The sequence below is a fragment of the Lampetra planeri genome, chromosome 27 (genome assembly GCF_965212315.1).
Source record: "Lampetra planeri chromosome 27, kcLamPlan1.2.h2, whole genome shotgun sequence".
In the NCBI taxonomy this organism is placed as follows: Eukaryota; Metazoa; Chordata; class Hyperoartia; order Petromyzontiformes; family Petromyzontidae; genus Lampetra; species Lampetra planeri.
The window spans coordinates 3,720,258-3,745,315 of record NC_136133.1 but is presented as its reverse complement, the minus strand read 5'-3'; the positions used below and the strand labels follow the sequence as shown (position 1 = coordinate 3,745,315).

General features: G+C 46.9%; 1 protein-coding gene across 1 annotated transcript in view; it reads left to right on the top strand.

Moving 5' to 3' along the window:
- The window catches only part of LOC144728038 (epidermal growth factor receptor kinase substrate 8-like), a 55,795-nt gene that overhangs the window by 8,443 nt on the left and 22,294 nt on the right, over positions 1 to 25,058 (top strand). The window contains exons 2-7 of the mRNA XM_078607257.1: positions 8,732 to 8,765; positions 18,566 to 18,633; positions 20,258 to 20,319; positions 22,171 to 22,332; positions 23,316 to 23,459; positions 23,855 to 23,937. Coding sequence (XP_078463383.1) covers positions 8,740 to 8,765; positions 18,566 to 18,633; positions 20,258 to 20,319; positions 22,171 to 22,332; positions 23,316 to 23,459; positions 23,855 to 23,937 — 545 coding nt within the window. The 5' untranslated portion in view covers positions 8,732 to 8,739. The remainder of the gene's footprint in view (positions 1 to 8,731; positions 8,766 to 18,565; positions 18,634 to 20,257; positions 20,320 to 22,170; positions 22,333 to 23,315; positions 23,460 to 23,854; positions 23,938 to 25,058) is intronic.

Below are 25,058 nucleotides of genomic sequence, written 5' to 3'. Positions count from 1 at the left end.
TCATAATGATGATGATATTTGTACAATGTATTTGTCATCATTATGGCTGATTATGAAGATTTATTTAGATTTTTTGCAGTGGAAAGCCTCGCTGAGTCTTAAGACTCGTTTTCAGGAGGGTCCTGCTACATTAGGACTTTTGGCCATGATTTCCTTGAATTAATGTGGGACTGTGTAAGTCTATCGGGCTCTGTGTGAGTCAGTGGCTGTCTGTGAGTCTGTGGGTCTCTGTGTTAGTCAGTGGCTTTCTGTGTGGGTCTATGGGACTCTGTGTGAGTCTATGGGTGTCTGTTTGAGTCAGTGGCTTTCTGTATGAGTCTATGGGACTCCATGTGAGTCTATGGGTCTTTGTGTGAGTTTGAGTCTTTTTGTGAGTCAGTGGCTTTCTGTGCGAGTCTATGGGACTCCATGTGAGTCTATGGTTATCTGTGTGAGTCAGTGGCTGTCTGTGAGTCTGTGGGTCTCTGTGTTAGTCAGTGGCTTTCTGTGTGGGTCTATATGATTCCGTGTTAGTCTATGGGTCTCAGTGAGTCAGAGGCTTTATGTGTGAGTCTATGGATCTGTGTGTGAGTGTATGAGTCTTTGTGTGAGTCAGTGGCTTTCTGTGCGAGTCTATGGGATTCCGTGTGAGTCTATGGGTCTGAGTGAGTCAGAGGCTTTACGTGTGAGTCTATGGGTCTGTGTGTGAGTCAGTGGCTTTCTGTGTGAGTTTATGGATCTCTGTGTGAATCAGTGGCTTTCTGTGCGAGTCTATGGAACTCTATGCGAGTCTTTGGTTCGCTGTGAAAATGCGACATTTCAGCTTTAAGTGGGATGAAAATTACGTTTCGGGAGAATTATGCCCAGTTTTCACAGTCGGAGGCGATGTTGCTATGCATTTCCGAGTTAAGTAATGTGCAAGTAATTTTTCCCACTTTGGCAAATTTGGATCATGACACTGACTGGCACACAAATCTCTTACTCTTCTTCGAACGAAATCTGAGGATATTTAATGTCGAAGCAGACGGTGCATAGTATTGCACGATCAATTGACGAGCAGCGTTAACCAGGGCGGCCTGCCTGATTCGAGGCGCGATCCTCCGTAAAAAGGCAGCGCTGGTGCTGCCGCTAGACGATGTGTGTACGATGAACTTCTTTCGCGCCGTACGTAGCCAACCGTGCCAATCGGAGGTGCGGGGGGAAAAGACAACAAACTAAACACAAAAAGCAGTTTTAAAGAAATTAATTTTCAATCTACATTTTAAAATTACATAGCTCCAGTGGCTTCCTTATAGTCAATGGCTCAATGCCCCATTTGTTTGGGGGAAGGGGTGGTTATGACTCAGTGATGCACGCACAGCACTCCTTACCTGACATGCTCCTGAATGAGTCTCATGCGTCATGAACAAGGACGGTTGCCCGAAACGTCGGCCATTATATAGTTCACCTTTTTAAGACCACCGTGTTTTTTTAGGAGCGTGTTGTGACTTTTCTGTCCTTGTTGACCTCTCGTCAACGCACCACCAGCAACGAAGAAGCAGCTGCTGCTGCGGCATCGCCAAATAATTTGTTTATAAGCCGAATTGAGGAGGGTGGTGGCAGTGGTGTAGCTAGGATATTTCACATACAAAATGTAATTACATGACATGTAGGCTGTGTGTGGCGGGATATATAAACTTTTAGGTTGAGGTGTAGATTTGTGCAGTAGTTTCAGGCTGCTGCGCCCGCCGCAATAAGTTATAATGTGACGTTGTAAGCCTCATTTTGGCGCCCCTTTACCTTGGCGCCCGGGGACATATGTACCCCCCTGCCCCCCCCTAGCTACGCCTCTGGGTGGTGGGGGGGTAGAGAGTTGGCGAAGCGTGGCATCACCGCCTAGCCCACGCCGGGCTACAAAGTCGGCTTGCCAATTGTCGCTAAGGGCATCGTAGGATTTACACAGCCAAACGTACTTCACTCGGGCACGTCTGTCCGTGAAAACGGTGCAAACAAAGTGGTTTGGCAAGCAGTGATGAATGATTTTCTTTTTGACTATTTGACCAGCGTCACCTCTGAGCATAGCTGTATGTACAACGGACACCCCCCCCTCCTCTCTCCGCCGCACGAATAATATACTCACTGACCCCCCGCGGTCGAGTGTTCCGTGTCTTTCAGCCTTCTGCGTGCACAGCACAAAGATGTAAACAGTGGTTATTTACAGGCCTTTGGCAAGGACACTGCAGGTTCAAGGCTGGAGCCCCTGCCCCCCCCCCCCCCCAGGTCGCCGCGCGGTGCGCTAACCGCTGCGCCACCGCTCAACACACGAACATAAGAATAGTGCACCAAAGTAAGGCGAATGAAATTGAAAAGGGAAGTCTTCTTGGTTCTTTCGGTAAAGTCACGTAGAAGGAAAATAATAAAATAATAAAAATAGAACATAATAAAATAATTCTCACGACGTTTCGGCCACAACGCAAGCAGCCGTCCTCAGGTGAAGAACAGGTCTGTCGGGAAGATAGCGCTGTCTTTTTTTATTATTATTTTATTATTTCTCTTCTACGTGACTTTACCGAAAGAACCAAGAAGATGAATCCCTGCAGTCATGAAAGCTTTAAATCGAAATGAAAAGAGAAGGTCAATGCGCAAAGCATAACCCTGCGACTCGAGGCATTTACAAATGTTTGTATATGCTTATGTGTGTGTGTGTATATATAGAGTTAAAACCCAAAGTTCCAAAACGATAAAAACTCAACAAAATTATTTTTTACAGGTAAGGCCCACTGAGCTATACAGCTCTTTGTCAGAAGCGACCTGGCCACAAATGACAGCTCAACGAAGTGGCTTATCGTGTGGGCATTTCTAGCAGTAGCCAAATACTCTGAACGCACGTTGTTGATTCTAAATGTGGAGGGAAAAAGCGGAGGACCCGGAGAAAAATTCACGCGACGACGGGGAGAACACGCAAACTACAAATGTACAGCAGGCTTTCGATTTAAAGCTTTCGTGACTGCAGGGATTCATCTTCTTGGTTGTTTTGGTAAAGTCACGTAGAAGGGAAATAATAAAATAATAAAAATAAAACATAATAAAATAATTCTCACGACGTTTCGGCCACAACGCAAGCAGCCGTCCTCAGGACGGCTTTTTTTATTATTTATTATTTTCCTTCTACGTGACTTTACTGAAAGAACCAAGAAGATATACAGCAGGCGTCAGAGTCGGAATAGAACCCAACACATTCCTGCGGAGGGAGCTGGTAGGAACGTTGGGTTGCTCGGTCAATGGCCAGGGTCAACGGCGGCGTGGTGTATTCCGCAAATATGGCCGACTGTGAGGGCGGGCACAAGCCGGCGTGAGTAGGTTAAACGTTGAGTTTTATAAGGGCACCACGGGGTGAGCAGCCCCTCCCCACCCAGCCCTACCCCTCCCACCCCCCACCCAGCCCCACCCTCCCCACCCTCCCCCTCCCCACCCTCTCCACCCAGCCCCACCCCTCCCATTTTTGGAGGCTCGACGGACGGACGGACACAATAATCCCCTGTGGGCTGGTGGAACCAGGTGGTTCCTACCAGTATAACCTCCTTCATAGCAGGCGAGGGAGTTAACATCTCGCCACCGCGACACAGCCAACGTCAAAGTGTCCAGCAGCGAACAGCACAATCCAAGTTGTAATCAAAGTTACAAAGAGATGAGCACGGCTAGAAGAGCTTGGGCATATTTGTGTTGAACCAATGTTGCTGAAATTATGCACACCCAGAAGGCCACGTGGCTTACGTGATAGTAACAAAACGATCTTGTATTGTTCAAGTAGAGGGACATACATGTGAAGGAGGCGTCTTGTCTATGTATTGTGTGCCTGTGAATCGCGTTATTTATAACGTTTTACTTGAATCGTTACACAACAACACTATACTAGGTGTGCAATACTGTACATCATTGACTTTTCTTTCCAACTGTTGTTAATTTTTAACGTAAACACCCCAAGGGAGGCACATTTTTGTACTCTTTTACGGCAATTATATTAGAACCGTGTCATCTACGGTGCCGTGTCACGAGACAAAAACATTTCCCATTTGCAAATCTCGCGTAAAGTAGAACACCTTCGCTACACGGGAGATAATGACCCGTGGAAGATGATATCGCTGAACTACTACCAGGCTCTCGTATATTTTCCTTCTGTCCGTATCCGCAGTAGGTGCTCGTGAACTCTCGCACCACATGACCCCTTTCTATAGAGATGTATGTCACATCTATATCAGCTCAAGCCTCCTGTACGTCACGTGACCTCTGTGTGACCACGCCCACTCTGAATGCCTCTCCCCCCCGCCAGCTGTGAAAACGGACGCCCAGGGCCGGCCCGAGGCATAAGCGAACTAAGCGGCTGCTTGGGGCCCCCTGGCCACCAGGGGGCCATTTGTGTCAATAATCTTCTAGCACAGATGAGTCTGCGTGGTGGGAGGGGGGCCCCCAAATCAAATTCTGCTTAGGGCCCCCAAGAGGCTCGGGCCGGCACTGCGGACGCCGCTCCGTACGGCAGCGTCGAGGCCCTTACGTAGCCACTTCCTCGCTGCCCTCATCTCTCCTGACCCACACCCAAATCAAGGTCAACTCAATTGAAGGCCATAGTCAACACAAACGGTTTTTTTTAATGGTACTTAAATCGTGAAAGGGACTCAATTTGGCGAATATGGAACTGGGATGTGCTTTCCGCACGGTGGGAGCTGCAGATGGGAAGGCGGAATTGTGCCTCCCACTGTCTTGCGTTTAACTTGAGGTTGAATGAGCAGCTCCATACTGGATCTACGTAGTACTCTTGATGGATGGATGGATGTTAAACTTCAGTATGGGGAAGGGTGGTGGGGGGGGGCTCAGCCTCATCCAGTCCCCCGTGGCTACACGGCTGCCAACGGTAGAAGTTTAGCCACGCAACGAACATTACTAAAGTCGAGTTGTGGCAGCCGCCGACATGAACTTTGAGAGTGGAATGTGTTAACTCGTCACTGGAATGTGACTTTGGCAGGCAATACGGTGCCGGGCCAACGCCTCTCGTTTCACTGCCAAGGCAGGGCAGGCACTCAAACGGAGCGTGAGCGTTTGGTAATGTTCATGACCCAGCGGTGCCTTGTTTTGGCGAGCCGTGGTGAGCAGTGGTGAGAAGTGGTGAGCAGTGGTGAGCTGTAGTGGGCGGTGGCGAATTGTGCCCAGGGCAGCAGAGGTAACCGCGGGAGTTGAAGCTGCGTGTCCTACTCGCACGTGGTTCACGGTGGTCATAGCTTAGATTTTGGAGTCAAAGTATTTGCCGGTGTGAACGTGGCCGCTCTAGCGAACAAATCTCTATGCAGGGGAGCAGCCACATCAGACGTTGGAAGTGCCCTACCAGGGAAATGCTCACGGTTGTTATTGGTCACATTACTGATTGTCCACTCCACACTTCTTCACGGATGAGAGAAGTTGGACTGCGCCCATACTTACGCGACATATACGCAACTACTGGCTAAATGATCAGCGGTGAGCCCCCACTACTGCTCGTGCGCTGCCGTGAATGGAAAGGGTTCCGTCGTCGGCACACTAAGAGTTTTACGTGCTGAAGGGAGAACAACGAGGATGTAAAAGTGGCAGAGATGATGTCCACAATGTCACGGGAGTCTCTTAGCGATGTCGAAATTTTACAAAAATTAAACTTTTGTTTTTATTAAACCAGGTAAGGCCCATGCATAGCCACCCGCGCCTAAACAGAGTGAGTCAGCGAAGCATATTATAAAGTTTCAAATGATGTGAATACTGAAAACAGTATATCTTATCTTCTTGGTTCTTTCGGTAAAGTCACGTAGAATGGAAATAATAAAATAATAACAATAAAACATAGTAAAATAATTCTTATTTCCATTCTACGTGACTTTACCGAAAAAACCAAGAAGATGAATCCCTGCAGTCACGAAAGCTTTAAATCAAAAAGTATATCTCATCTCATATTTATATCGCGCTATCATCCAAGGCGCTTTACAAGGGTGACGAGTGATACAATTAGGGTAGCTAAAAGTGATACGGTGAATAGGGATGGGGTATAGGGGTGTGTATTCTTAGGTTTTTTTCCTAAGAATATGAATCCTTGCAGTCACGAAAGCTTCAAATCTAGAATATAGGGGTGTGTTCGAGAAAAATTTTAGTGGGGGGCGGAGGTTGTCGGCACCCCCACGATACCCCCGGTAGCTACGCTCGCTCCTGGCTGTGACTCTGCGCGTTATTTTGTTAGGTCAAGGCGGGTGGGCCCCGCACCCCGCAGCATTCAGGGCCCTGGGTTCGATATCTGACATTGGCACCTCTCTGTGTGGAGTTTGTACGTTCCCAGCCTTCCCTGCTCCGCACGGGGTTCCTCTGGGTTGCCTCGTTTTATTCCACGGCTAAAAAAGAAACACCATGCAATGTTGATTTAAAGCTTTCGTGACTGCAGGGATTCATGTTATTGGTTCTTTCGGTAAAGTAACGTAAAAGGGAAGTAATAAAATAATATAAATATAAAACAATAAAAATTCTCACGACGTTTCGACTGATGATTGCTTGTGTTGCAGAAAGAAGCAAGAATAAGAATACCATGCAATGTGTCTGTAGCTGGTGTGAGCCAAACATGCCAATGATGAATAATACCTTCAAATTATTCGATTAGGATCACAGACAGAAACATTGCCCACTTTGTACTATTCAACATTGTTAATAAGTATGCATTGTGGATTTTTTTGTTTATTTGGACAAATTGTAAACGTATTCTTGGTTCTTTCGGTAAAGTCACGTAGAAGGGAAATAATAAAATAATGTAAATATCAAACAATTAAAAATAACATTTCTCACGACGTTTCGACTGCAACACAAGCAATCACCATCAGGTGTGAAATACACAGCTTGTGTTGCAGTCGAAACGTCGTGAGAAGTTTTATTTTTTATTTTTTATATTTATATTATTTTATTATTTCCCTTCTACGTGACTTTACCGAAAGAACCAAGAATATGAATCCCTGCAGTCACGAAAGCTTTAAATCAAAATTGTAAACGTTCAACATTCCAGCAAGTTGCATCTAAAAACGCGACAGAATGTGTTAACGCGCGCAGAGCTAGCACGGGTAACTACAGACAAGGGGTATAGCAATCGGAACCGGCACCACCAATTGGCTAAACGCTGTGATCCTATACCGACTATAATCACCCAGGACTGTATGTCCTTAACGCTCGTGACGTCACTCCACATCGACCAGCCCCCCTCATTAATATTCATGAGCAGGTGACGTCCTCCAAATGGACCCCCCCTCCCTCCTCATTAATAATCATGAACGGGTGTCGTCACTCAACATGGATTCTAGATTTGAAGCTTTCGTGACTGCAAGGAATTATCTTCTTAGGTTTTTTCGGAAAAGTCACGTAGGTAAAACATCAAAATGAATGAAAATAAAATAAAATAAAATCAAAAATCACGACGTTTCGGAGGCAACACAAGTCTCCGTCATCAGGTGGGACCGTCACAGCCAGATTTTTGATTTTATTTTATTTTATTTTCATTCATTTTGATGTTTTACCTACGTGACTTTACCGAAAAAACCTAAGAAGACTCAACATGGAGTACTCCCCCCACTGATGGAATACAGGTGGAAATTAATACTAAACTTTTTTTATTTGACCACGTAAGGCCCACGGAGTTATATGGATCTTTTTCAGAAGCGACCTGGCCACAAATGGTGGCTCAACAAAGTAGCTTAACACGCGTAAATGTATAGCAGCCAAATAGTCTAAAAGCGTAATGTTGATTATAAAAATCCACGCGACCACGGGGAGGACACGAAAACTGCAAATATGCAGGCGTCGGGGTCGAGATCGAACCCACGACCTCCATGTATACCAGGCGAGGTAGTTAACATCTCCTAGCCGCCCACTGTACTGCAATACTGTGGCAAGCAGGGAGATGGTGAGTTCCACCATCACCCACGTGTAGGGAGGGAGTTTCACGAGCGTGTGCAATGCACCACCCAATACGCGCTTCCAAAGTGCTGGATTACAGGCGTGCATAGCCAGCCACCCGTGGCTGGCATGAATTGCGTAACAGAGTCAGAATCATCTTCTTGGTTCTTTCGGTAAAGTCACGTAGAAGGGAAATAATAAAATAATAAAAATAAAACATAATAAATTAATTCTCACGACGTTTCGGCCACAACGCAGGCAGCCGTCAGACTCTTAATCTTTCCCCGGAGAAATCTGACGAGGCCCTTTTTCACAGACGTCCAAACTATTGTCATTGTAGTGCGTATTTAATATAGCGATGCACTCTGATGTTGTAGGAGAAAACATTTATTAAAAAGTCTATTCAATTAAGTAGAACGTGTTGTCTATATTTATTTTAATTTGCGCATTTTTACGTGACGTCACATTTCTCAAACCTCCCCCGCCCTCGTCACACATCTTCACAAATGTCTGACCCCCCCACCCCCTTAGGTGCGTGACGTCATTTAGATTTGAAAATTCGGACGGTCCAAAAGCAATGTTTTTGTGGATTGATCCGAAAGGTGGTGTCACGTGACGTGACTTCTGAAAGCACGACATGTATTATACTCTGTGATGTAATCCCAAAACCCCAACATCTGACATCCTCAATTGTGCTTTAAAACAAAATGCTGAAAACCCATAATCCGATATTTTAAAAATGTGAAACTCATCCCGAGTATGCTGTGCATATTCGCCGCTGGTCCATTTGTCATTTATTTACAATATCTGCTTTTGTTTTTCTTTTCAGGACCAACAATGACTTCATACCCTGGCGGCCATGGGTAACGTATTTACATTTTTAATATTAAAATCGAAAATTATTTGGTGCATGTCGCTTGTTAATCTTCCCAAGAGAAACATTGAACATTTGTCACACAGTACCTTACCTCCGTGTCTTTAACATTTTTAAAGGGCCATGTTTCATTCAGCCTTGTTAATCCACTGCTGGATGAAGGCCTCCCATATGCCGCGGCGATCATGGTGGACGTTTGACCACTCAGAGGTTCCTGGTGGCCTGGGGCGGAATGTCACGTGGGGCCCTCTCATCCCACAATCCACAGGCCCATTGTGGGGCCCTCCTTTGTTGTTAGACAGCTCTGCGTTGGGCGTATCATAAACATAACAATAGATTTATCGACGTACCGTCACACGCCTAATTATAACAAGACCTCTGAGATGATGTTGCGATCGGAATTCCACTGCTGGATGAAGGGCTCCCAAAACTGCGTCGGTCCACGGAGGATGTTTGACCATACTTCACCATGCCGGTTCTAGATATCACTCGGCACCCATGTTAGCTCTGGTTGGGAATCTAACTCAGGTCGCCGGGTGCAGTGGTGTGCTAACCGCTGCACCACCGATCCACACCGAGGATCAGCTACATCCACACAAATTATTATCCGACGCCGTTCTCACCGGTCGTGCGATCACCACAAAGGCAATAAGCTCAAACGATTGTTTCGCTCTTCAATTTAATTGCAACCCTGTAACCCAGGGCTTAATTTTTCATGGAACATTTTCTGAGCCCTCCCCCCGCCCTGTACCCATTAGTCGGGAGCGGGGTTTGGGGGGGGGGGTGCCCAAAGGAGGGATGGGTGGGTGAATTGTTACATGTACCCGTATAGTGTAGAACTCGTACCCAACACAAACAACATCTCTCCAAGACTGACAACGAGGTGGGATGAGCAAAGGGGTTGTCGCAGTAGCACTGTACAACTCTGTGCGATGTGCTGCTGGGTTGTCCCGTGTTTCCCGAAGAAGCTCCCGACACGTGCAGCGAAACGTCGGACATCGTGCCAGACAGCGCCCCGGTGAACATGCCACGTCGGGCCAACGTTGGCCACGTGGTTGGAACCATTGAGTCGACGTTGAGCCAACGTTGGGCCAACCCAACGTTCCAACCCAACGTTCCATGCAACCTGCACACGCAGCGGAGAGTTAGCCAGATGTATCGTCGAGCAAGGCGTGGGGTTTTTTTTTTTCTTTTAATTGTCAAGATGAAAATCTTGCCCCGTGCATCCCGATTGAGGCAGTGCCCTGCCGTAAAACATGGAAGCAGAGAGAGATATATATATACACGCGGTTATCCCTCTGGCACTTGGAGATACGTTATCTCACACCTCGCTCTTACGCCTTCCACGCGACCGACTAAAGTTCTCAAGCACGAGGCACCAGTCGTAAATGCCGTAATGGCGAGGGCCAGCGTTGCGCGTGGTGCATTATTAACTTTTATTTCTACCCAGAAAAGGCAGCCTCACTGGGTCTCAAACAGGCCTCGTGCTGAGGGGTGGGTCCTGTGTCTGAGCCCTCCGTTGCCAGACATCAGTTTGGCCCACCCCAAGTTAATTCGCCTTCGCGGTCTGCCCCACAACTTCAACCGCAACCGCTCCAACTGGCCTCATTGGCTAAAGCCACGCAGCAACATTGCATCCCCTACTGCGGAACTACTGCAGACGACAAGGCCGTAATTATAATATATATTGTGGGGGTGGGGACATCCCGAATAACCAAAACGTACCGATGATTTGAATTCGTTGTTTTTATTCAAATATGTTCAAAATGTCCCCCCCAATATATTGCTATAAAATACAGTTCTGTTTATATGATTGTGGTTATGGTTGTACTTTAATAATCCCTAATTTTTGCCATTACATACAGTGAAACATGAAAAGGTAAAAATAAACAACAGAGCAATGTAATACAATACACTATTCTACATTATTGTAAAAAATAAATAAAAAGTCCATCCCATGTGTTGGTGAATTTTTAAATATTCTAGGCAGGAAATGGCAGGAAATTATTTTCAAATTTAGATTATTATTTTTACTGGGGGGGGGGGACCCCACACCGCCTGGGAGATTTGGTCCCCCCCAATGTTGACTCCATGACTACGGCCTTGGCAGACGATACTTGCACGTGAAATCACAGCAGCGCCGTTCCTTTACGATAACCCTGACACTCCAAGAATATCCCGAATAACCAAAACGTACCGATGATTTGAATTCGTTGTTTTTATTCGAACCATGAAATGATATTCCTACAAGCCACCCGGCGCTTCCTGTATATTTTCCACACAAAAAAAATCATTCCAGTTGTGCTATCAAGGTCATGGTGTCATGAGACAAATTATAATCCAATCTTGATTTGAAGCTTTCGTGACTGCATGAATCCATACTCTTTGGTTCTTTCGGTAAAGTCACGTGGGTAGAAAAATAATAGATCACGACGTTTCGATCGCAACACAAGCAATCGTCATCAGGTGGGACAACCACAGGAAAAAACTGCTAAAGTAGGCAGTTTTTTCTTGCTGTGGTTGTCCCACCTGATGACGATTGCTTGTGTTGCGGTCGAAATTATAATCCGTTTGGAAATGTCACAGAGGAATGTATCCATTGTCTTCTTGGTTCTTTCGGTAAAGTCAGCCCTGTCCTTCACCTGAGGACGGCTGCTTGCGTTGTGGCCGAAACGTCGTGAGAATTGTTATTTTATTATGTTTTATTTTTATTATTGTATTATTTCCCTTCTACGTGACTTTACCGAAAGAACCAAGAAGATGAATCCCTGCAGTCACGAAAGCTTTAAATCGAAACGCTTCTTGTTGTGTTCAGTTGATTGTCCTTGCCCGAGGCACATTCGATTAGCACGGTTGGCTACGTACGGTGCGAAAGAAGTTCAACGTGCGTGCATGCGTGCACACACGGTCTGAAGACGATTTTTTTTTATCAGGAGGGTCCTGCTAAGTTTTCACAGTTGGATGTAGCCATAGCACTGTGGTTCTATTCAATGAGGTAATTTGCGGGTAGATAAAAAAAATGTGGCAGTTTGACCCTGACGCTGGTAACACGTGGCCTACTCGTTTCCGAGTGACGTCATGGGGATCTTTAACGTCCAACTGTGAAGCAGGCGGCGCGTGGCATTTGCGGCAAATAAACTCACGGTAGGAATCCTGACAAGACTACCGGATGTGGCCACGCACACCAGAATTTGGTGATGCACACCACTATAGGATACAAATGCAAGTTCATTTATTAGGTATAGCCCTGTGAGCCATTCGGCTCTTGAATCGGGTGCAACCGCAACAAACAAAAAACATGAACAAGAAAACATCTTAAAGTGAATATGTGACTACGTGCAAACAGAAAATCCAAGAAAAGACAGCAAAATATTGCAGAAAAAAAGCACCATACACCAACGCTGTGCAAAAATCCCAGTGGGATGCAAGCAAAGCAACAACAACAACCACAAGACAACTTAGATTAAGGCCATCAGTCTTACTCCGTACTACACTTACAAAGATCGAGAAAAAGAAGAAGCAGAGACGGAGAGAGAGACAACGCGTTGGATTGAGGATGCGACGAGAGAGGTCAAGCAGAGGGGATTGGTGATGGGCAAAGCCGTGAAAGAAATTGTGGATGACAGGCAGCAATGGAGGGACTTCACCCAGACCCATCATCGTTGTCGAGCATGATGGACTGGAGCTGGAGACGAAGGAAAATTAACAAGGGCGGCCATTAGGGCTCGAACCGCGGGACCTGTGGGCCCATTCACGGCGCCATTAAGGGGCCGTCCATACATGACGTCACGCACCTGGGGGGAGGGGGGGTCAGACATTTATGACGATGTGTGACGAGGGGGTGGGGGGTTGAGAAATGTGACGTCACATCAAAACGCGCAACTTTAAATAGAGTGCAGCGCCACATTAAATACGCACTACAATGACAATAGTTTAAAGCGATTTGAAGCACGTTTTATTTTCAAAATGGAAATATGGTTTTGGGCGGGGGGGGCAGAGCTTTGTGACGTCATACTAGAGGGGGGGGGGTCTGACTTTTTGTGACGCCGCGTGACAAGGAGGGGGGGGGGGTCAGAAATCGTCAAAAATCGCGTGACGTCATTTATGGACGGCCCCGAAGAACGCTGCACGCTCGTTTCCCATTTGCCAGGGCTGTGGTTTCGTTCGGGTGAATGCTTGTCGTTAAATTCATTACCATGTCGCACGAAATAACAATTTATTCACGGAAAGGTCACGGAAATCGGGTGGGGCAGGATCCCACCTAAAAATCAACTTTAATTTATTTCACTTTAATTGAAAAAAATATGACATACACCACTATTGTTTTTAAATAATGATAATTATTATTATTATTTTAAAGTTAAATAGCCAGAATTTAAGTAAAAATGGCAAATTTTACGAATTTTCTTAAGTCTTTTTGGGGAATTTCGAATTAATTCAGATAGCGTACGGTGTAAATTATCGATTGTAAATGCTTGTTTGCACGACATTACACGCTTGCTATGCACGTGTGCAACCGCCACGCAGGACACCTTCGCAAATGGTGACGTTCTGCCCGAAGGGAATTTTCCGGGTGAAATCTTTTGACAGAGCAAGTGGCTTACCACGTGGAAATTTGTATCAACCAAATACTCTGAACGCGTGTTGATTCTAAATGTGGAGGGAACACCCGGAGGACCTGGAGAAAAATCCACGCAAGCATGTGGAGAGAGGACGAATCTCCTCCACCTGTCCCATCAGTGTGGGATCGAGTGTTGCACCCTCGCACACGTGTGTGTGGTCCTGGTGCTCTGGTTTCCTCCGACACATGTGAACGCTCATTATTCGGCTGAAAACATCTCCGTATACAGAGGACCGCAGAGCTTGGGGAGAATGGTGTGCCTCCTCACCTTTCCACATGCCTGTGGTGACGAAAGCGAGCAAATCCGTGTCGCACACTCTTAGGTTTTTTCGGTAAAGTCACGTAGGTAAAAAAATACAATTTAAATTAATAAAAGTTAAATAAAAAATCACGACGTTTCGGAGGCAACACAAGCCTCCGTCTTCAGGTGGAACCGTCACAGCACGATTGCTGTATCGTGTTGCACGTCACAGGTTGAAATTTCCGTTGCGTTATCTCGCAAGCGGTCTCGCCCAGGTGAAAGCAGGATGATCTAGAACCCACCTCCACCCATTGCCGTCTTAATCGCAACTTATCATTGGAAACTAATTATCTCTGCCTCTCGACCGCCTATCTCCACCATACAACAAGTGCCTCATCACAGCAGCTAATAAATAGTCTTGGTTGATAAACGTAGACATGCCAGACTAGGGTAAGGGTCGGGGGTGTGGGGGAGGTGTGGCGCCTCAGTAGTTAGGGGCCGTCCATAAATGACGTCATGCACCTAGGGGGGGGGGAGTCAGACATTTGTGACGATGTGTGACAAGGGAGGGGGGGGGGTTTGAGAAATGTGACGTCACATCAAAATGCGCAACTTTAAATAAATATAGACAACACGTTCTACTTCATATTCTTGGTTCTTTCGGTAAAGTCACGTAGAAGGGAAATAATAAAATAATACAAATATAAAACAATACAAATTCTACTTCATAAAATAGACTTTTCAATAAATGTTTCCTCCTACAACATCAGAGTGCAGCGCCACATTAAGTACGCACTACAATGACAATAGTTTAAAGCGATTTGAAGCATGTTTTATTTTCGCCGTGTGACGAGGGCGGGGGGTCAAAAATCGTCCAACATCGCGTGACGTCATTTATGGACGGCACCTTAGCAGACTGAAACCATGAGCTTTACCTACGTTTGAGTCCTGTCCACGGCTTCCATCAGTTGTGATCTGGATCTGGAGTTCCCCTCCTTCACCAACACACGCTGACCACCGTGACACTATTTCCAATGTCACGTGCCTCAGTGCCACTGGGGGGTTAGGGCATGCAACTCGCAAGGAGAAGGAAATTAGTTCAAATGCCACTCGGGGGAGTCGGACCATAATAATTTTTGGGATAGATAAACGATTACCACTTTGTGGGAAGTTAAACGTGGTCGTCTTATGGACAGAATGGTACTCGGCATAGGAATATCGAATTTTTCTGGTGCAGCAATTTTCGATTTAAAGCTTTCGTGACTGCAGGGATTCATCTTCTTGGTTCTTTCGGTAAAGTCACGTAGAAGGGAAGTAATAAAATAATAAAAATAAATAAAACATAATAAAATAATTATTATGTTTTATTTTTATTATTATGTTTTATTTTTATTATTTTATTACTTCCCTTCTACGTGACTTTACCGAAAGAACCAAGAAGCTGGCGCAGCAGTGTCAAGGGAGATATTCACTGCCCCAGAATTGAGTTGGAAATCTTCGTTCTTTTCACTCTGAATTAGTGAAGTATACATTTTGACTTAAAACTTTCGTAACTGCAGGAATTCATATTCTTTGGTTCTTTCGATAAAGTCACGTAGATAGAAAATATATGTATAAACTATCCGTTAATAATTTAAATATAGAGCCAAGCCACATTTATGTTGAGGCTTGGCTCTCCAACACACCGGTGTGCTGCTGTACTAGTAACGAATTGGCACGTTCTGTTTACGTCACAAACCTTACTAATTGGCTGTGTGGGGTGGTGGGGGTTTAACGACACATTTATATACTTACGCGATCTAACCCAAAAAAAAACCTGTATTATGGATGATATTGGTTGTGAAAGCCTACGTGTTAAAAATTTAATTGTTATTAAATACTGTATCTCCAAGAGGTGGGTCCACACCTGAGTGCTTCAAATGTTTTCAGCCAAATAACGAGTCTTCATACGTGTCGGAGGAAATGGATCACGCGGAGAAAATCCACGCGTGCGAGGGGGAAACACTCTATCCCCGTGCAGATACAGTCTGTTCTCCTATAACGCGTGTGGTTTTCAAAACGCGAACTGGATATAACGCTCTGGATGTATTCGGGAACATATATATTTTTAAATCATTTATATTAAGTTCACTTGCTTGCTTGCGCGCTTACGACCGTGCAAATCTTTCGGTCGTTTTTTAACCCACTTCCCATGATCCAATCGAGCTGACATTTTGCACACAGACTCGTTGTGCATGACAATTTATTTTCGTGAAAAAAATTTTCCAAAATTTTCCACTTGTTAGGAAAAAAAAAAATCATATTTAATTTAAAATACCAATGTGATAAAAATGAAACTCTTACTCAAGAAAATCAGAAATGAATAATAAAATAAAACCGATGCCACGCATATAAAGGATTTATAGTGAAAAACTTAGTTTTTACGGGTTAATTTTTTAATGACGCTGATGTGAATTGAATACAACGCGATTGTGTGAACAGAACTTCTGCGCGCGAGTAAGACTGAGTGTTCGTACGGCTGCCTGGGCATAGCATCACACAAGGCGGGATGCTGCTGGATGTTGCTAGACGCTACCCACGCGCCTCAGCCTTTGTTCGGTCTGCGTGCACACCTCACGTGCTATCGCGGACTGTGCTTCATTTGATGTTGTGCGCCGTGTTCTTCAGGAAGGCAACAGCTACCGCGTTTCGATGTAAAGCTTTCGTGACTGCAGGAATTCATCTTCTTGGTTCTTTCGGTAAAGTCACGTAGAAGGAAAATAATAAAATAATCAAAATAAAACATAATAAAATAATTCTCACGACGTTTCGGCCACAACGCAAGCATCCGTCTTCAGGTGGAGAACAGGTCTGTCAAGTAGGAGGAATTGGATCACGCGTAGACTACTTGACAGACCTGTTCTCCACCTGAGGATGGCTGCTTGCGTTGTGGCCGAAACGTCGTGAGAATTATTTTATTATGTTTTATTTTTATTATTTTATTATTTTCCTTCTACGTGACTTTACCGAAAAGAAGAAGCTACCGCGTTATAGGGGAACAGGCCGAAGGACCGATTTTACTTATCCACATTTTGTGTAGCGACTTTCTCCTGGCGATGCGGCGCATGGCATCCCCTTGACATACACGGGAAGGGCGTTTCGCAGCGTTCGTGCGATGATCCGCCGACACTCGCCTACCCAGGGCTGATTGACAGGCCGCGTTCCGTAGCCGCCATGGCCGCCGCGGCTACGGAAGCCAAGCTTCGCAAAGTCCGGACAAGAGCGCGGCCGAGGCGTTGCCAGCACCACGTGGCTTGCCCAGGGGTTGCCGTCGCTTGAACGCACGAGGTCAAGAAGCGGAGCCAATCGGTGCGCAAATGTGGCGATACGCGCCGCCGGTGCAACAAATTGCCACGTCAGGTGGACGCTTGACAAGTCCAGTCTGTCTCCGCTGCGAGCAACCGGTTGCAGTTACACGCAGCCGATCGCTCGGGCGTGGACCTGGCTTAACCGACAAGGCTCGGGGGCGTTTGTCCGTGCCCGCGCGCACGCGCGTCAGATCTCGCTAAATTTAGAGGCGCTGCACTTTGCCACAGGGCGCTATTTGCGTGTCTTATCGAGGCAACCTTAGGACCACATTTACGGCCGCCTCCCGGGCTCGTTAAGCCGCACCGCGTTCGTGAAACCAACCGCGTCGTCGCGACCACCTCCTTGGGGGTGGGGGGGGGGGGTCGGTGTAAGGTTCAGTTACTGAATCGGTGACACGGAGCGAGCGGCAGCGCATCGCAGGGGGCTCGCGGTTTCGAAACCGCACGGCCGCCCTGGTTAATGCCCGAGGCTGTGTGAAGAGCTGTCTGCTTCGCGGTGGACATTACATGTCTCCGGACGTCATCGAAACGTTACTCGAAAGGAGTAGGCCGTTGCGTGCTGCCATCATGGATCGAACTTTGTGAATTTAAATAAGTGAATTTAAAAAAATGCCCCTAAACCGGCAATAATTATTTGACAAGCTCGGCTCTGCTGATGCGGTTGCAATGTGGACTTGTGTCGCGTCTAAATGCATTAATGTCTCGGCAGGCTGTACAGAAACAGTGGGCACGTTTACTTTGCGGGCAGAGGCAGTCAGCCATATTCAGAGGAGAAGAGGCAGTTCCTGAGTCCGGACTTGAACTGGGACAGCAGGGATCCAAGCCGCACTGATGACTGGGGGATGGGAGTTGTAGACAGTAGGGGCAGCAGAGCAGAATGAGCGACCCCCCCCCCCCCCCCACAGAGCGAAAGTTGTCTGGGGGTTTAGACAGAAATCCTCGGTTGATGGATCAGAGAGTGCGTGGAGGGAGGTAGAGTGAGATGAGAGAGGAGAGGTAGGAGAGAGGGCATCCATGCATCTTAAAGACGGTGAGTAGGGTTTTTGTCTTGATTCAGAATTGGATTTGGAGCCTAGTGGGAGGGATTGGAGTACTGAGGAGACCCTGAAGGTCAAAACCAATCAAGATTTTTCGATTTAAAGCTTTCGCGACTGCAGGGATTCATCTTCTTGGTTCTTTCGGTAAAGTCACGTAGAAGGGAAATAATAAAATTATAAAAATAAAACATAATAAAGTAATTCTCACGACGTTTCGGCCACAACGCAAGCAGCCGTCCTCAGGTGAAGAACAGATCTGTCGGAAAGACAGATGCTGTCTGGTGAAGAACAGGTCTGTCGGAAAGACAGCGTCTGAATGAACCAGACGCTGTCTTTCCGACAGCCCTGTTCTTCACCTGAGGACGGCTGCTTGCGTTGTGGCCGAAACGTCGTGGGAATTATTTTATTATGTTTTATATTCATTATTTTATTATTTCCCTTCTACGTGACTTTACCGAAAGAACCAAGAAGATGAACCAATCACGAGTTTACTCGCTTACCTGCCGATATTCTGATCTTGCGTGAAATCTGCTCGTGTCGCAGGGGCTACGGGGCGCCTGGGGGAGGTGGAGGTGCCGCCTATCCCGAGAAGAGCGCCAAGACAATTTACGGTGAGCGAGTTCTTCGACAGAACCAGAGGTCGCAAACGGGTTTTGATTCCTTACCCGTACCCGTACCCGGCCGCACCAGGGTCGCAAATGGGTACCCGTACCCGTACCCGGCCGCACCAGGGTCGCAAATGGGTACCCGTACCCGTACCCAGCCGTGTACGGGTACCCGTTCCCTACCCGTACCCGTACCCTACCCGAAATGAGTGACAAACGGTTACTCACCAGTGACTCAAGGTAGCCGGGTATCGGGTAGGGTACGGGTATCGGGTACCCGGTTGCGACCTCTGGACAGAGCTCAACGACAGAGAGTGTGTGTGTGTGTCCCCTCTCCCCCATCGATCGTCACCCACGGCTCACCCACCGTGAATTCATCCCCGGGTGTAAGTTTGTTTTGGGTACGTCAATTGTGAGGAGGGGTGGTGATTCTACCATATTGGACCAAGGGGCCGTCCATTAATGAAGTCACGCTATTTTGGACGACCCCTCGTCACACGGCGTCACAAAAAGTCAGACCCCCCCCCCTCAAATATGACGTCACAAAGCTCTGCCCCCCCCCCCCCCCAAAAAATATAAAACATGCTTCAATTCGCTTTAAACTATTGTCATTGTAGTGCGTATTTAATGTGGCGCTGCACTCTGATGTTGTAGGAGAAACATTTATTAAAAAGTCTATTTAATTAAGTAGAACGTGTTGTCTATATTTATTTAAAGTTGCGCATTTTGATGTGACGTCACATTTCTCACCCCCCCCCCCCCCTCGTCGCACATCGTCACAAGTGTCTGACCCCCCCCCCAGGTGCGTGACGCCATTTATGGACGGCCCCCAAGCTGGCCTGTGTGGGTTGTTAACATCTCGCCTAGTATGCAGCAGGTCGTGGGTTCGATCCCGACCCCGACGCCTGATTATTTGGAGTTTGCATCTCTCTCTCCCCGTGGTTGTGTGGATGTCTCCGGGCCCTCCAGTTTCCCCCTCCACATTTAGAATCAAAGCGCGTTTAGACTATTTGGCTGCTATAAATGTCCACGTGGTTAGCCACTTCATTGAGCTACCATTAGTGGCAAGGATCGCTTCTGAAAACGAGCTATGCAGCTCAGTGGGCCTTATCTGGTAAAGTAAAAATTATGTTTAATAGTTTAGTTTGGTGAAGGGAACGCATTTTGTCTCACCACCTCGCCCAGTACCTGACTGAAATGAGGGGGGAGGGGGGGATGTCAGTACAGCAGCTCAGGCCTACAATGCACTCAAGAAAGCAGTACCCTAAGGGTGAAGGAGACCTTCATCCAGCAGTAGAACGCTTTTGGGGTTGCCACCTTTTCCACTGTAGACCAAACCCGAACACATTGCTCGCTCAGCTTTGGCCCGTTATCAAAACAGTGCATTCAACAATACCGGTGCCAATATCTCGATACAAATCGATTACCGCTAGCCGAACGCTGCAGGTGCCCATCCCCGGACTTTCCTGCGTTAAAAAAACAATAATCAATACCAATAATGTGGAGAAACAGCAATGGAGTGCCGCTTAAATTCGCTTCTAACATATCACGAGAATCACGAATGCCTTGATGATGATTATGATGATGATGGTGGTGGTGACGACGACGACAACGATTTCTCGTGTTGCAGAACAAAGGAAGAAACTGGGAAGAGGCACGCTGCAAGGAGAGACGTCACAGTACCACGTGGAGGTGCCCCCCCCTCGCTCTGCGCACAACGCCTCGCCATTCTTCACGGGCACAATAAACCACCGCCACCTTTACTCCTGTGGCGACAAATACGTCCATCGCTGCCCAACCGTCGCCTTCGCGAGGAGACGAATTCGCTTTGAAGCTCGTGAATGAGTAACGTGCGGCTGTTTGAAAGGAACGTCATAACGGGGTGGGGTGGGGGGGGGCATTAATCCAAGGCCGTAGCCATGGAGTCAACATTGGGGGGGGGGACCAAATCTTCCAGGGGGTCTGAGGGTCCCCCCCCCCCAGAAAAAAAATCTAAATTTGAAAACTAATTTCCTGCCTAAAATATTTATAAAATTCACTTACACACGGGATGGACTTTTTATTTATTTTTTACAATAATGTCTAATAGTGTATTGTATTACATTGCTCTGTTTTTTTTCTTTTTTACCTTTTCTTGTTTCATTGTATGTAATGGGAGATAATAGGGATGAATAAAGTACAGCCATAACCACGATCATATGAACATGAATACATTTTATAGCAATATATTGGGGGGGACATTTTGAGCATATTTGAATATTGGGGGGGATGTGTTCCGCCCAATATATATGATAATTACGGCCTTGCATTAATCCCACCCTGCACATTATAAAAAATATATATATATATTTACACATTTGAGAACTAGCACGTGATGGTGGGAAACGTCAATCTCAGCGGGTTTAAAATCGTGACCGAAAAACTCGATTGAGCCAGTTTGTCGAGCACAGACACACACACACAAAGACACGATACATACTGCACAGAATAATAACTTTAACTTGTAAAGCGCTGCACAGTGTTGGCTCACTCTCGAAGAGAGAGAATTCATTAAACAAGCGGCAAGACAGTCATACGGAAGGGACAAATGACATCAGTCCACATTTTTGCTGTACCGCCTTCTGCTGGCAAGCCGTGGTATGGCTCCTCAGTGCCCAGGAGAAGGGAGTTTCACAACATTTGTGTCATCCACCAACCCTCGGCTGCGTGGCCGACCACGCATTCGCGACAGAGGGAGTTCAAATGGCCGGTGAGGGGGGGGGATGACGACCGTCTGCCGTATCGCTCCGAGATCGATGGATAGGGGAGGACGGGATACAGATGGGAACTGAAATCAACCACTGAACGGCGTGGATAGTTAATCTGTCCTCGCTTGCCAACAGTGAGGTTCGTTTCTTGATTTGAAAGCTTTCGTGACTGCAGGAATCCATACTCTTTGGTTCTTTCGGTAAAGTCACGTAGGTAAAAAAAGTCGCCTGGTGACGATCGCTTGCGTTGCGATCGAAACGTCGTGATCTATTATTTTTTTTACCTACGTGATTTTACCGAAAGAACAAAATAGTATCGTGAGGTTCTTCGCAATAATTTCAGAATATACCGCAGCATACCTGGGACGTCTGTGGGGCACACTGGTGTCTCGCGGCACGCCAGGTGGCGAGATGTTAACCACCTCGCCTGGTATACAGGAGGTCGTGGGTTCCATCCCGATCCTGACGCCTGCTGCTGCTGCTGCTGTATATTTGGAGTTTGCGTGTCTCTCCCCGTGGTCGCGTGGATTTTTCTCCGGGTCGTCCGGTTTTTCCCTCCACATTTAGAAACATGCATTGAGAGTATTTGATTCCACGTGATACGCCACTTTATTGGGCTATCATTTGTGGCCAGATCGCTTCTGAAAAAGAGCTACATAGCTCAGTGGGCGTTGCCTGGTAAAATAAGAATCGTTTTTAGTAAAAAAAGAAATATGTACAAATGTGTTAACAAACGCAGTGTTTCACCTTGAGGCTCACTTGCTTGCTGGGGTTGTCCCTTGGTCGTGGTTGTCAGCACCTGGTGACAATCATCCTGGACCCGGATGAAGGCCTGGTCACGGTGAAGGATGCGCTGAAACGCCTCGTCTTTCTCAACACCACGGGGAGGATCTGGGTCCAGGAGATGTATCTGCAGGTGGAGCCCAACAGTATCAGCTTGCTGGACTGTCACACCAAGGTAACCTCAACCACCCAGTTGAGGCTCTCTCCCTTTAGTGGGCTGGCAACACATGAACTGATCTATTATTTTTCTACCTACGTGAATTTACCGAAATAACCAAAGAATATGGATTCCTGCAGTCACGAAAGCTTCAAATCAAGAATAAACGGAACAATTTTTTTTTATATTTTGCCATGTAAGGTCCACTTAGCTATATCGTTATTTTTCAAAAAGCGACCTGGCCGCAAATGATAGCGCAACGAAGCGGCTTATCACGTGGACATTTATATCAGCCAAATACTTTAAACGCACGTTGATTGTAAATATGGAGGGGAAAACCAGAGGACCCAGAGAAAAATCCACGCAACCACGGGGAGAGAGACACGCAAACGCCAAATATACAGCAGCAGGCATCAGGGTTGGGATCAAACCCACGACCTCCTGCATACCAGGCGAGGTAGTTAACATCTCCCAGCCACCGTGACACCCTACCCTCATCGTGCCACAACGCCGGCCTTAACAGGCTCTCGCTCACAGAATTCACCCCCGTCAGTCTACGGGGCTAACGAGCAGAGGTCGCAAACGGGTTTTGATTCCTTACCCGTACCCGGCCGCACCAGGGTCGCAAACGGGTACCCGTACCCAGCCGTACCTGTACCCTACCCGTACCCGGCCGGGTACGGGTAAGGTACGGGTATCGGGTACCTGATTGCGACCTCTGGGATGAAGTCATGTTGCAGGCGCGGGTGGGTTGACTCTAGGAATTTGAATTGTGAGCAGATACAAGACTTTGGGAAATGAGTGACAAACGGTTACTCACCAGTGACTCACGGTCTACCCGTACCCGTACCCGGCCGCACCAGGGTCGCAAATGGGTACCCGTACCCGGCCGGGTACGGGTAGCCGGGTATCGGGTAGGGTACGGGTATCGGGTACCCGGTTGCGACCTCTGCTAACAAGTCGGTGGGGGGGGGGGGGGGGTGTCGTTTGTGTGTTTCCAGGAGCAGCTAGAGAAGTTCGACATGCTGTGGATCCAGCAGTGCAAGGTGGAGGCTGGGGACGCCAGCATTGGTCGACTGCTGGCGCTCGTCTTGAAAGACCCGCAGGAGGACTTCCCCGACATTTACCTCTTCCAGACGGCAGAGGTAAATCCTGTCGCAGTTAGTTTTTTGCATTGGTTTGTTGTTGTTGTTGTGACTTGCTGACCCGCCCATCGTTGTTCGGCAGCGGTGGTGGTGGTTGTGACTGTTGTTGTTGTTGTGGTAGTTGTGTTGTTGATCACGTGTGCTGTGTGGTGGTGGTGGTAGTAGCGAAATATTTTTGTGATTGTTGTTAGGTGCTGGAAGTGTTGTTGCGGTAGTCATGGCGGTTGATGTGTGCTGGCTGTTTTGTGGTGGTCGTGGTGGTGGTAGCGTGGTGGTGTTGTTGTGGTTATCGTGCTTGCTATGGTTTTTGCAATTGTGTTTTGTTGCGGTGGCTTTCGCGTGTGATAGTTGATTCCCGTTGCTCTTAACGCTGTCCGCGTGTCCGCCCTCCAAAGGCCAACATCATCCAGTCGGACATCGAATCCGGAGTTGCAGATGCACGCAGCACAGTCAAGAAGATCAGGCCTGAGACGTTACGGTGAGCACTCGATGACCGGTGACAATACATACACGCTTCAGCAATTTGATGAATCCTTACGACACTGCAGGTTTATTGTACGTTTGTATGTTGAACTACTACTTACTACTTGTGCATGCATACGCACCGTCGGCTTTGCAGCAGACATTAAAGAGTTCCCTCTGGCGTCGTTGGAGCGAGAGTAGACAATGAGTGCCAGTTCTAGATTTGAAGCTTTCGTGACTGCAAGGAATCATATTCTTAGGTTTTTTCGGTAAAGTCACGTAGGTAAAACATCAAAATTAATGAAAATAAAATAAAACAAAAATCACGACGTTTCGGAGGCAACACAAGTCTCCGTCATCAGGTGGGACCGTCACAGCCGAATTAGCTGCATCAAGTGAGGCAATGATTCAAGAAGTAATCCCTTATAAGCAAGTTGAAGGGGGGAGGAGAGGGGGGGGGGGAGCTCATCAGAATGTGGTAGCCAATGAAAAACAATGGACTACGGCTTGGACGAGGTTGCTGCTGTACACGCCAACACAATGGACAGAGAGGGGGGAGGGGAGGTCTGATACACATGATAGACAAAAGAACGAAAATGCCCATGTTTATACCAATGCTGGCTGAACAATGAAGAGAGCACTGCCAAAAAATAACTGGGGATGTTAACACTCGGTAAAGTAAAGTAAAATAGTGCCTGTCAGATAAGATGGTCCAAAAAAGTGTAATTAAGTCTTTTTTGCGTGGTTGATAACATCTTTCCAATTATTACTACGTTTGTACCCATCATCACGGTTGAAATTATGTCTGTGTTTACAAATATACAAACACAGACATAATTTCAACCGTGATGATGGGTACAAACTTAGTAATCATTGGAAAGATGTTATCAACCACGCAAAAAAGACTTAATTACACTTTTTTGGACCATCTTATCTGACAGGCACTATTTTACTTTACTTTACCGAGTGTTAACATCCCCAGTTATTTTTTGGCAGTGCTCTCTTCATTGTTCAGCCAGCATTGGTATAAACATGGGCATTTTCGTTCTTTTGTCTATCATGTGTATCAGACCTCCCCTCCCCCCTCTCTGTCCATTGTGTTGGCGTGTACAGCAGCAACCTCGTCCAAGCCGTAGT